The sequence below is a fragment of the Olea europaea genome, chromosome 4 (genome assembly GCF_002742605.1).
Source record: "Olea europaea var. sylvestris chromosome 4, O_europaea_v1, whole genome shotgun sequence".
Classification (NCBI taxonomy): Eukaryota; Viridiplantae; Streptophyta; class Magnoliopsida; order Lamiales; family Oleaceae; genus Olea; species Olea europaea.
The window spans coordinates 11,713,235-11,726,948 of record NC_036240.1 but is presented as its reverse complement, the minus strand read 5'-3'; the positions used below and the strand labels follow the sequence as shown (position 1 = coordinate 11,726,948).

Here is a 13,714-nt window from a genome sequence, read left to right as displayed (position 1 = left end):
TCTAGTTGTAAATTTGTATAGTAGGTTGAGAAGATTGTGACGGTTTGTGGATGGGACGAGTCGGTCGGAGGTGGAGATGAGTGCGTCGATTGTGGACAGACGTCTTCTTCGGAGGTAAAGATAGTTTCCAAGGTTCCGAATCAAGGAAAAGGGGAAGTAAGATAGGCTACTGGAGGTGGATTTCACAGTGGTGATACGTCGATCATGCGACCGAATGTGGATTTCACAGAGACGATTTTTAAGGTTCCCAATGGAAAAGTCGAGAATTACATTTACATACACTTGTCTTCTGCGTTCGTCCCTTTTTCCCTTTGGTTATTTTATTTTCATTTTTTATTAGGTAGGTACCACATCATTCCGTGAGACTTCTGTGAAACAGCATTCTGTATATCTAGCACGGTTGTTTAAAATGGGACTGGGTCAATTGTTTTACTATTTATTCAAATAATAATTTTAAATCTACATGGCGTCAGGCCTATATTGGGCCAATACCTGCTAGGTGTAGCTGGCCCGTACCCGCATATTGACAGTTGACACCAATAAAAAAATTTCCCCTTTCTACCGAATCTAATCCCTAATTCGTAAAATACTCGCAGTATTCATCGGCAGATCAAATAATCATTTGATTACAGAAAAATGACGGAGGCCGTGATTCGGAAGAAGGCAGGAATGGCGAGCATTAAGGACATGCCGGTACTTCAGGATGGCCCACCGCCGGGCGGGTTCGCTCCAGTCCGGTTCGCACGTCGGATCCCCAGCAAGGGCCCCAGCGCCATGGCCATTTTCTTTGCGGCTCTTGGTGCCTTCTCCTGGGGCATGTACCAAGTCGGTAAAGGCAACAAGATCCGCAGGTAATCCCTCCGCCATTTCTCACTCAACAGACTCACAGTATATATACCTGTTTATGTGAAATCATGTTTCAAATTGGGCGTTTGAAGAATCCTAACTGGTTTGATTTCGGGACAGATTTATTTACTTTGTAATTTCAGCAAGACGTTAGGCTAGAATTACAGAAGAACAAATCCATTTACTGAATTAGTGTCCCTTCAAGTTATGTATCACCTACAGGCCTAACTGTCATATATTTGTACTGACACAACATACAGATTTCTGAGCTGAATATTATGACAATTTATGCAGTTCTTGACAATTCAAAATTCTTTTGTTCTGACTTTTGTGTTCTTGGTGAAATGTCTTTCTACAGTGGTGTTTTTTGGAGCTAGCCAGATAACTCTTAAATTGGCTCCAGAAAAGAAGTCTGGTTGACAATGCATGTTATATGGGTACAAATATCCGTGCATTGTTAATAGATATATGAGTATAAAGATTGAGTTTTTCTATGGTTGGTCTCTGATTTCGTCGGTGAGAGTGGTGATTTCTTGAAACTTTTGGGAGAACCCCGAGTTGTAGAAAAGAGGATTTGGTTTTGAATCATTCAAACTGGGTTTTCTGCAATATTACCTATATTGTTTAGATTCTTATATAAATTGTTTTAGGAGTGTATTGATGATATAGACTTCTTCCTTCCCTAGGAGATCATTACAGTTTTCAAAGAGTTCTTTTGAATTTAGTCATAGAATATTGCTATAAGACAAATGATTTGTCATATGCACTAGTTGTGAGCTTTCTGACCTATGAATATGCCGCCTTGATATTACAGAGCTTTAACTTTTATAAATTTGATTACATGATGGAGAAAGTAGGAAAACCATAACCAGTTGATACCTGATAAGTATGATGTTACTTTCACTAACTATTCCAGACTGAGTGGTATGCTCTCTTTAAAATTGGTTGAGTGATGCTCTGTGTTGCACCCGAGGTTATATGGTTCTTATATTGTGGAAAGAAACGGGAGTTAAAACCATGGGAAAACCTTCATTGCCGATAGAGCACATCCATCACTTCTTTGGTCTATGACTCTCAGCCATAGATTTTGGTCTGAGTGATGGATGCAATTGAAGCTTGTGCAACATTGAAAAATTATATAGCTCAAACCAATATGAATCTTGGCATTGATTTTGGCATATGTGCTTTAATGTGATACTAGACATGTTTGGGAAGTTATCAGACGAACTAATGCACTCCACTCTCTATAGTGCTAAATTTACTCCTTTTTCTTGTTTTAACCATAGTTTTGCCATCTCTAATATATCTCTTCATGTACAAGTGGAGTTGCACTTGTAGGGGAGTTTTGGAGTTTGACCCATATCAAAAAGTATAACTTTTCCAAACCTGTGTTATTAGTCTAATTTTCCTGTTAGACTTAATATCATTTGATTTTGATAATAGATGTTTAAAAAAAGTACCATGGTCAACATTTTTCACATTATTTTCATTATGATTTCCCTTCTTATGTATTAGTGGGAACAACCCATGTATCAGTGCAACTGTCGAAGGCCCACTAAGATCAAAGATGTGCTGTAATTTTTCAACAGCCTGTTTTACGTGTCTATATTGTATTTCACCCACACTAAGCTGCACGTTATTATTTGTTTGGAGAGATAATGTTATTTGTTCTTTAAATTTGGGATCACCTGGTATAGCCAGTAAACTGGGACAAAGTTCATTACATAGCCAGTTATATATTTTTACCTATATAGATGTGCCTGATTCCAATTCTTTGGAGAGAGATGATCATTTGGTATAGTGGAAGTATTGGGACGAAGTTCATTTCTGAAGCTTTCAATGTGAAGGGATTTGGATTTGGTCCGCTTAAAGAAGTATACATAGACTGTGGAGCAGTTGCTGGATCTTTCTGTATCTAGCTTACACTTCCTTTTTGTATAGTTTATTATATAAAATTTAATATAAGGGGTCACCACCAAGCAAGTTTCCTGTAAAATTTATGAAACTAAAATGAAGGAAAAATCTCAATATGATCTTGAAAATTGGCAGTAGGAATTCTATATTAATGATGTAATCTAGCACTTTCCATTCCATTTGGGGATCAAATATCGATAGATAGAGAAGGAGGTAAGTCTTGACATCAGTTTCTAATGCACGTTCATGCAAGCATATGATTTATGTACTAGTAGTTCTCATGTGCTTTTGAACTTGTATAGCTAATATTTACATGGTGCAGATCAAAGGAACCAAGCTTTGTGTTTGAAATTGGCCTACTTGTTTTGTTTTGGTTTCTGTTTAGCAAACACTTCCATTGATAGCTTATTAAACAATTAACTTTTTTGGGTGAAGATATGGTATTATGTATAAAAATGTGGTGTTCACTGAAGGACTAGGGATGTGTGTAAGAGACTAAAGACTTTCATTTATTGAATCTTGGTCGTTATGCTTGAGGATGGAACTTGTATACGGGCTAGAGGAATGTGATGAATATAATGATCAACTTCAGCTCTCTGACATAATGAAGACCTTTCATTCTGCTTTGGCCCACTCCACCACAATTTTTTTTTTTTAATAGGTAATCAGAATTTTATTAATTAAAAGAGATTTCACGGGATGTGTACAATCACTTTAAGTAAGAGAGGAACGACATGAAATTAAGCAACCCTTCTATAGGATTTTTAGCCGTGGCATTAAACTAATTATATAAAGTCAAATAAAACATTTCTTTAATCTGCGTTATTGTCTTTGTTTGATCTTCGAAATAGCGATTGTTCCTCTCTCCAAACACACCATGCAATGCATTCTGGAATAAGGTTCTATACAAGTTTGCTATCCTTATCACGAAATTTTTTCCCCCATGCCTGCAATATACATCCTCTATACGCCTTGGCAGCATCCAAACCATAGATTGAGAAGCCAGCATATTGTTCCATAGTCAACGAATACCATCACAATAAATGAACAAGTGGTCTACCGTCTCCCCATCCCTTTGGCACATATAGCACCACTTGATCACATAAAAGTCTTTTCGTCGAAGATTATCCACCGTTGACACCTGCACCCTCACAACCGTCCACAATAAGAATGCTATCCATGGAAGCAATTTGCTTTGCCACACCAGCTTCCAGTGGCATGAACTCTTCGTAGGTCCTAAAAGAGATCTAAAATAAGTGCGAACAGAAAAGATACCATCTCGTGCCAACTTCCACCTGTTACAATCATTCTCTCCTACTCGAATTTGTACCTTATGTAGAGATGTCAAAAGCAACGAATAATTATCCAACTCCTAATCCTATATGCCCCTCTCAAAAGTAATATTCTAGTTGTAATTTCCATTATAAATGGCTAATACATCACTCACCATAGCAGAAGGCACTAAAGAAATGTGGTGCAAAGAAGGAAATCCTAACTTCAGCAGTTGATCACAACACCAACAATCATCTCAGAACATGAAATCATTACCATTCCCCACCACAAAATTTAGTTTATCCTGAAAATCACTCCATTCCCGTCGGATATACCTCCACAAACTCACCCCATAGGAACCACGACCCTCAACCGTACACCAACCACCTTCATCACACCATACTTCTCTATGATTTCTCGCCAAAAGTTCTCTCTCTCTACTCCAAATCGCCACAACCACTTACATAATAAGGCCTTATTAAATAAAACAAGGCTCTTAACTCCAAGGCCTCCCATCCTCACAGGCGAGCAAACAATACCCCCAATTAACCAAATGTAGTTTTCTCTTCTCCCCCACCCTTGCCCAGAGAAATTCCCTTTGCAATCTCTAATTTATTTGCTATTGCAACCGGAGTAGGGAACTACGACAAAATGTAAGTAGGGAGATTAGAGAGAGTGGATTTAATGAATGTAAGTCGGCCTCCCTTAGAGAGATACATACGCTTCCACCCTGCTAACCTCCTCTCCACCATTTCCACAATATAATTCCAAATATGCATACTTTTAAACCGTGCTTCTAACGGGAGCCCTAGATATGACATAGACAACTACGCAACCCTACAACCTTATATGTCAGCCAGCACCTCTATGTTAGCTACCTCTCCTACTGGAATAGCCTCAGATTTCCTTAGATTGATTTTCAATCCGGACACTGCTTCAAAGCATAAGAACAAACGATGCAAGTTCCTGAATTGTTCATCATCTACCTCGCATAAAATCAACGTATCGTCTGCAAATAACAAATGGGACACCTGCAAGTGACTAACCATAAAGCCCTTTATCAAATCCTCTCCCACAGTTCTTTCAAGTATTCTACTGAAAACTTCCATCACAATAACAAATAGCAATGGAGATTGTGGGTCCCCTTGCCTTAATCCTCTACTACTCCAAAATAACCCTCAGGTGTTCCGTTGACCAAAACTGAGAACGAAACAATAGAGATACAAAACTGGATCTACTTACACCATTTATCTCCAAAGCCACATCGCCTAAGCATATACAAAAGGAACCCCCAGTTCACATGATCATAAGCCATCTGAATATTGAGCTTACATAGCATTCCTGGAATCCCCGAGCGCAATCTTGAATCAATGCATTCATTCGCTATAAGCATTGAGTCCAAATCTAGCGCCCTTTTACAAAAGCATTCTGAAACTTGGATACTACTTTCCCTAGCACCTCCTTTAATCTGTTCGTCAGAACTTTCACAATAATCTTATGCATCCCACAGACTATGTTAATAGGGCGAAAGTCCTTAATATCAGTCGCTCCCGGTTACTTAGGGATCTGCACAATAAATGTAGCGTTAGAACTTTTCAAGAACTTGCCACATTAAAAAAAATAGGTAAGAACATCCATAATGTCCGATCACGCTACCTCCCAACATGTTTTGTAGAATGAGAACAAAAAATTGTCCTGTCCAAGGGCCTTATCATCATTCATGCTAAACACTACCTCCTTGATTTCATCCTCCCCAAATGGTCTCTCTAACCAATCGGCATCCTCTTCTGTGATAGTAAAAAAATCCAATCCCTCCAACTCCGGCCTCCATTCAAACTGCTCCCGATAGAAATTCTAATAGAAATTCACCATATGGCTTCCAATTTCTTGCGATTCTTCATAAGTAACCCTATCCACCTCTAAACACTGTGATAGAATTGTTGCGCCTATTAGAATTAGCAACCCTGTAAAAAAAAAAAAAACTTAGTGCGTTTATCTCCCTCTTTCAACCAAGTGACCCTAGATTTCTAGTGTCAAGCAATTTCCTCCATTTCTACCTACCTCTGCAGCTCTTCCCTTAGCACTCTACCTCTTTCCTTCTCCTCTCCAACCAACCCTTGACTCTCTTCTCACCTATCCAATTTGTTTATATCGGAAAGACACTGAATTTTATGATAGTTCACATTGCCCACAACCTCCTCATTCCATCTCTTTAAATCTTCTTTCAAATCCTTCAATTTTTGATCTAACACAAAACTGGGAGATCCCCTGACATCATAAGATATCCACCAAGTCTGTACTCGTTCCCCAAAACCTTCTACTTTCAACCACATCTTCTTAAACTTAAAAGGCCTTCTTCCACTGCCCCTACCATTCCCAGAGAGCATAATAGGGAAATGATCAAAGTACATCCTCTCCAATCTCTTTTGAAATACGTCTGAATACTTGGCCTTCCACTCTTCACAAATTAATAATTTGTCTATACGAGAAAGAACAGGTTGGTCTCAATTAGATGACTAGGTAAACTCTCCTCCAATCATGGGCAAATCTACCAACATATTTTCCCTAATAAAATCTGAAAAATCCTCCATAACCCTGGTTAGTCTCCCACTACTCGACTTTTCAATAGGAAATCGAACCAAATTAAAGTCACCCCCAATACACGTTGGGAGATTCCACGACGCCATCATTCCAACCAGCTCATCCCACAAGCCCCCTCTACTGTCAATAGAATTAGGCCCATAAACTCCTATGAACATCCAATGAAAACCATCTCCAATATTTCTAAACGATATCGATATAGAAAATGACCCTGCACATGCCTCCATCTCAAGCACTCTAGAGTCTTACATGATTAGCACGCCTCCAAATGTCCCTGTTGACCCCAAGAACTGGTACCCTACATGTTGTCCCCCCTATAGGCTACTAACCACGGCCCTCGAGATGAACTCCATCTTAGTTTCTTGCAGGCAGACGAGGTCCGCACCCATCCCCGTATAAAATTTCTAACACCTAACCTTTTCCCAACTTCATTAAACCCCCTTACATACCAGCTAATGAGTTTTGGTATCATTTCAACATTCCATCATCCCTCCCCAGTATTTCTTTCTTTGACTTGCCACTCTTACGGTCATAGTTTACTGACCATTCGAGCTGCTTTAGTTCACGATCACTTTTCTTTTTAATTTACCTCCTTGTATATTCATGCCCTGTCCCCTATTAGCCTCCAGTTCCTTGAATAATTGTAAAAGTCTACTTTAATATCCATCACAGGACATGCCAACCAACTTATTGAAATCCTAAATTTTTTGTAAAACCCAATTTGAAGGTGATTGTCTAGCGTCAAACGCATTCACTTTCGTTGTTTCCTCTCCGTGACAAAACTCCAAATGATCAAAGGACCATTCCTCCTCTTCCTCCACCTGTACAACATCTCTATCTATGTCTCCCTTTTTGGCGCCATTTACCCACAACACCAAAGCTTTTTTAGTCCCCATGTCACTTTCTTTTAGAGACTTAAGAGTACCTTCTATTATAGGTGTTCATAACCCCTGTTGAACATGTCACATCTTGTTTTTCCACAACTACCGAACCTGAACCCTCTGCTAATACATGTCTCGTCCCTTGTTCAACTAACAATAATCCATTAGCTAGTGGAATTACGTCCATCGCACCCGTTTTCACCATCTCCAAATTCTCCTTACTCGCCTCTGTTTCTTTAGACAAAGGTACCACCTCCTGGTCTATTTCGATCCCCGAGTCAATATCATCTCTCTCCAAGTCGACCTCCTCATCATTTTTGGAATACTCCGCTTCTAATCTTTCCTGAGATTCACATATGGGCTCGATCATTTCCTACTTTTCCTTAGTATAGTTTGCATTCGATGATGACTCTTTACACATCAAGTTCACTAGTTTTCCAGCAGCTGGATGCTCATCCACGACCACTCCACATTTGCTACAACATAACATCTTGGAGCCCGTTTTAGACCTACTTCCCAATAGTCTAATTAATTTATCCAATGCCCCATTCAATTCGTAGACATAGGCCATTATTTCAGCCCTATTCAAACAATTGTCATGTGAGCCTTCATCATTTGCATCTAAAATCTTGGATACTCACTGATTAGCTTGATTTGCTTAACTTCTGCATAAGTCGACCTCTGTCTATTTCGTTCATCCACCATTCGACGTTTGGCCTTATCCCTAGCAACAAATGAATCAACAACTGTTTGAAACACTTGCGAGATTGTTGCCCATCTCTCTCCATTCGCACCTTCCGGCACCATGACCACTTCTTTCCGACGCCTCTCTCCATATTGTGCTATCATCAAGTATCTACCATGATGGTTCATACAACGTTGTGCCAACAAAGCTCTAGAGGACTCATTGAATTTAGAGACAAAGTCCTCCAATTTACTAGTCCTCAATCTATCCACTATATTCATCATCCAAAGTGCACCAAATCTCCCCCATATGAATTACATCCGATAAATTCGAGCCCCATTCTGTCATCCTAACAATACCAGAATCGTTCACAAATACTACAAATTCCTTTGCCTCCACTCGGAAGTGATGTTTGAAAACCATTATACATGCATCCGCCACCTTTTTCTCCTGATTGTTTCTAAAAGGCATGTTTGATAGGATAGTAGACAAGCGGAGTAATCGGGGATCGTCATGAGGAATCTGCAGCATCGCTGGAGTCGGCACATAGCTTGCATGTGCCGTCGAAGAGGCGCGTTTACTGGACAACTGGTCGACCACCGTCGGAATGGCCTGCAGAGGCTGCTGGTTGGGCACGTCTATCAAAAATATGGCCGGATTGTGAGAGATCAGTGTTGGGATCCCAGGTCTTCTCATGCCTCTACCGAGTTCTCCTTTCCTGCCACCTGGTTTGCCAGTGCTTACATCGTCCACCTATCCCCAGAGTGGCACGCCGATGGATGTGTTACAAGCGGCTATGCTAGGGTTTCCATCTAGGGCCGCCGCCTATGGGTGTTTGTATAGGCTGTATGGGATTATTTGTGGCGTGAGGTCAGTGTTTTGGGGTTGGTTGGATTGTTGGCCGTTGCGGGCACCGATCGGGATAGGTAGTTGGGTTGTAGATGGGTGGTGGTGTGATGGTTGGGTTATTTTGGATTTGGGAGGGAGTCTGACCATCCAAAACTACCACAATTTTTAAATGCCCATGCCTAATCTCTGAAGTACTGATTTGAGGCATACACAACTTTTATTCACTTAATGAATTGCTGAAAATAATCTTTGATAAGTTAATCAATGCATTCATTATTGCTGGATTATAAAGTTGCAGCATTAAATCAGTTCCTGGAAATATTTTATAATATTTGTGAATTACTACACTGACATTTTGTTTGGTTGTTTGCTCTCTCTGAAGTTTTACATTTTAATTGTTCTCATCTATGAAGTTATGTAGGACTCTTACGATACCTTGTATAAGAATATAATGCATATTTTATCTCACTTCAACTTTGACCTATAACCTTTAGATTCTAAAGTTCTTATCAGAGTTCGATATTAATCCCGGGTTTTTCACCCATTATTTGGGAAATTAAATAGTTATAAATAGTAAATTTTGGAGAATGTGTGGTTAAAAAATAAAGAAATTTTATTGGTTTGTGTGTAGAATATTTTATTGTGTGAATGTGTGGTGGAGAATGATACTGTAGCCAACAATTTAAAATCTTAAAAGGGGACAAATAGGCACTAAAGTTATCTCTTCCATTTTCATCAACTAAAACTATAGCATCATTGAAGGGCATATACCAAGGACCTTGTCTTGGATGTGTCTCGTTTAATACCTTTTGTCATTTGAGCTATTTAAAGCATCTCTTTTTATTCTCACAAAGAGGCACTACGACACTTGCCCTATTTGTCTTATATCTTTTTGTTCTTTAAGATCTAACAAAATATGTCATCCTTGAAACACCCATCATCCTGACTTTCTCATCTTCACCTTCTTCTTAGCCTCCCTCACATTCAAGAGCCAGACTCTTTAAGCTCACATCCATTATATGTTGTTAATGTATTACTTCGTCTCCATTCTAAAGTAAACTACTCCAACCTTATTTTAATGAGAGAAACTGATGGAAAATACAATTATAAGTTCAGTGCATGTCAAACACTTGATATGACCTTATTTGTATTGGGTGACGAAGAGTAGTTAGATAGGAAACTCTGTGTTAAATAATACTGGAAATGCTTATCTACGGTGTTAAATAAGTTTTGATTATAGCGAGACTATGACTAGTTAGGCATTGCAGATTTTAAGTGGAAAAAGTCTTTCCAAATCTTCAAACGTGAAAAAACAGCCAATATTATTTGCAGTTACAAAGCATGCTTTTGCTCGCTGATAGGTCTCATGTAGTTATGTTTAACAAAATTGTAAAAAGGATTTATGAGATGTTAATTATGCCCATATGTAATAGGAACTGAATTCAAAGTTAGGCTTTAAATAAGACAAAAAATAAGTCTAAACCTTGACCTTTTCAAACAATATGTGAAATGAAATATTAGGTGGTTGTCACATATATACCCCTGCAATTTGCTGTGCTGGCTCTTTCGGTTGCTTCTCTAGGACATCTGAAATAACTCCTTTAATGGTCTTATACAATGTAGTTATCCAGATATAGGATTCATGCCATGGTTGGTTGAAGCTATGATGTTCGGACTCAGATATCGGGTTTGGGTACGTATTTAAGTATCGGATCTTTTATTTTCTAAAATGTAAGATACGGGGACATGGTTAAAAAGATTCCAAATTTCAGACACAGATACGTGAGTGCGTCTTTCAAACTTCAATTTGTTTATTAATCTAAGATGTCAATTTGAATAAACTAAAATCAATTATTCACAAAAAAGAAAATGGGTATTGAATAAGGAGTTAAAACGAATAAAATAAAATTTTGGGGTTTAGTTTTCAATTATGGACATTACTAAATGTTATATAAAATAGCAAATAATGAACTTGATTGCAATTTGGACTTAGTTAAGAACTAAGTAGCACTATATAGAACCATTTTCATTTTAGGGAAGCGTTCTTCCTACACATAGATTTAATAAGTATTTTTGACAAATAATCTTGACCTTTAGATAAAACAAATCCTACAGTTAGTAGCTCATAGATCTCAAGTGTTTATAACTAGCTCTCCTATGATCCTAGTGAAATATATGCTGACTGTTAGATTTGTTTCATCTAAAGGTCACGATTATTTTGTCAAAAATACTTGTCAAATCCATATGTAGGAGGCACACTCCCCTTCATTTTATACAAACAAAACCCTAAACTACCGATATACAAAAGGATAGAAGGGGGAAAAATGAAAAAAAAAGGAAAGAGAAAAGAAAGAAGAAGGGAAAACTTAGTGTTGCTACCTTTGTCCACCCTCTTGGTGGCGACACTAGGAGTATAGAGAGCGGAAATGAGAAAGAAGAAAATGAAAGAAAAAGAAAGAAGAAAGAAGCAAAAACGACAAAGTATCCGATTAAAACTTGGAGGATCCGATATATATCCTATACCCATGTTGTGTCATGTCCGACACGAGTACTTTAAATATTTCGAAGAGTCCGAGCATCAAAGGGTTGAAGTCCATAAGGATATGAGACTAAGTGCCTGTTTGGGTATCATTATAAGTTGCTAAAATATAATGTGATAGAAATGAGTGGTATATTAATGGAGTAGAAGTTATGAGTTCTATGAAATGTATGGTTAAAAATTAAAGTTTGATTTTGATTTTTAAATTATAAGGAGCTTGTATTGGAACCCAAACAAGCACTTAGGATAAAACTATAAGCTATTAATGTGATAGAAATGAGTGGTGGATAAGTAGGTATTGGCTTTGGGTTCTACGAAATGTTTGGTTAAAATGTTTGACTTCGACCACTAAATTATAGGGAAATTATAATGTTCCAAGCATGCACATATTATGATATGGAATGGCAAACCAAAATGCAGTTGGGAATAATATTAAACAAATTTTATATATATATTTTTTTTCCATGCAAAAGCAGTTCAGATTTCTGACAAATTATCAAGTCATCTAACACCTTATTTATATCTTTTGCTAATTTTCTTGAGATACAGCAGGAAAATAAATGTGATCCTACAAACATATAACTTTTATCACGCATTAAGAAAGTCGAGATGAACCTGAGATTTATGAAATCAACTTATTTTGGTTTGGCAAAATATAAGCTCCATAAAAGGAATGTTGTTGGTCTTTGTCATATACCAGGTGGTTCTATTGCCACATTTCTTTGGAGAACATAAAGTACATTTCTCCATTTCATTCACAATATTCTAATAAATGACAAATAGTATATGGTATTTGCAGATGCCTATGTACATAGTATCCTTTTTCTTATCTTCATAAGTTTATTTTTAGTTGCACTTTGGTAGCAAGTTAAATGCTGCTGTTACTTTATAAGGAGAGGATCCCCAAATAATGCCTGGAGTAGTTATATGAGTAATATATGTAAAGTGGAAGTTGTTGATGGTTTTTTTGTTGTACAGGGCGCTCAAGGAAGAAAAATATGCTGCCCGCAGGGCAATATTGCCATTGCTTCAAGCCGAAGAGGATGAAAGGTGATGTATTTTCTGTAGTGTCCTATTACTAGTCTTGATTATTTAAATCAGTTTCTTTTCCCACAAGGAAGTAGCACTTATTCTATTTTTCTTCTTTTTTTGCTCTCGTTTCTTCTAGATTTGTCAAAGAATGGAAGAAGTATCTCGAGGAAGAGGCCAGAATCATGAAAGACGTGCCTGGTTGGAAAGTGGGTGAAAATGTGTACAACTCTGGAAGGTGGATGCCTCCAGCAACTGGGGAGCTTCGTCCCGATGTCTGGTAAAGATTTGATGGTCCAGTGTCGAAAGTTCTTCTGGTGAATGGGTTTCAGCAGTAACATAGTTTCTTTCCTGCGACATTGCACTATCCTCTGGCTGGAATTCTCATTTAAATAAAAATGATGTTAAAAAATCTGTTCACTCTTATTCAAGCTACTTTACAAAAATCTGTCAATTTGCTTTTCCAACACGGTCCATTTTGCTTGAAAATGTGGGACCCATGAAATCCTCTGATTTGTATGGGACTCTTCAGATTTTACGATTTATATCTTCCTTTCGCAGTCTAATAAACGTCCATGTGGTTTCTTTTTTTCTTTTTTCAAAGGCCCATAAGATCTTTATTTGATTACTTGGCATCTTTACGGCAGCGATGACATTGCTAGAATCTAATTAAGCCCTTGTTTGACTACATTCTTCAAAATCACATTTTTCTTCGAGCTCATTTTTAACTACAATCTTCCAATTATTTTGCGCGTAAATCTAAAATTTTTCATTACTTTTTAACTTGCATTCTTCCCAAAAAAAAATAATAATAAATAAATAAAATAAAATAGAATAAATCACTGTTACAAAAATTAGTCTCCATTAGGCTTTTATTAAATTAAATTTTATTTTTCTCTCTTATTTAAACTTCAGAATTTTACATAAATTAATATTATATGTAAATTGAAAAAATTTTCTCTTTAAATCACTCGTTCTTCAAAAAGTATTATTTCAATCATTAAAATTTGAAATAATGGGGCCAAACGGGAACTTATTATCTCTGAAAAAGGGGGTCAAACATGGCTAAATCTTGTTGATTTGTATTCCTTTTAGCTT

At 37.6% G+C, this 13,714-nt stretch overlaps 1 protein-coding gene across 1 annotated transcript; it reads left to right on the top strand.

Annotated features, from left to right (window-relative positions):
* Positions 1–496: 496 nt before the first annotated feature.
* Positions 497–13,201, top strand: LOC111393642 (NADH dehydrogenase [ubiquinone] 1 alpha subcomplex subunit 13-B). The gene is made up of 3 exons (XM_023019287.1): positions 497–851; positions 12,566–12,637; positions 12,756–13,201. The coding sequence occupies exons 1-3, from the start codon at positions 637–639 to the stop codon at positions 12,898–12,900; spliced, it is 432 nt and encodes a 143-aa protein (XP_022875055.1). The 5' UTR covers positions 497–636; the 3' UTR covers positions 12,901–13,201.
* The last annotated feature ends 513 nt before the right edge of the window (positions 13,202–13,714 follow it).

What these genes read in the sequence shown, in the direction of transcription:
- LOC111393642 (XM_023019287.1), top strand. Translation starts at nt 637, where the DNA reads ATGACGGAGGCCGTGATTCGGAAGAAGGCAGGAATGGCGAGCATTAAG. An exon ending in AAAGGCAACAAGATCCGCAG is followed by an intron (nt 852 to 12,565) that starts GTAATCCCTCCG and finishes TTTGTTGTACAG; the next exon opens with GGCGCTCAAGGAAGAAAAAT. An exon ending in CAAGCCGAAGAGGATGAAAG is followed by an intron (nt 12,638 to 12,755) that starts GTGATGTATTTT and finishes CGTTTCTTCTAG; the next exon opens with ATTTGTCAAAGAATGGAAGA.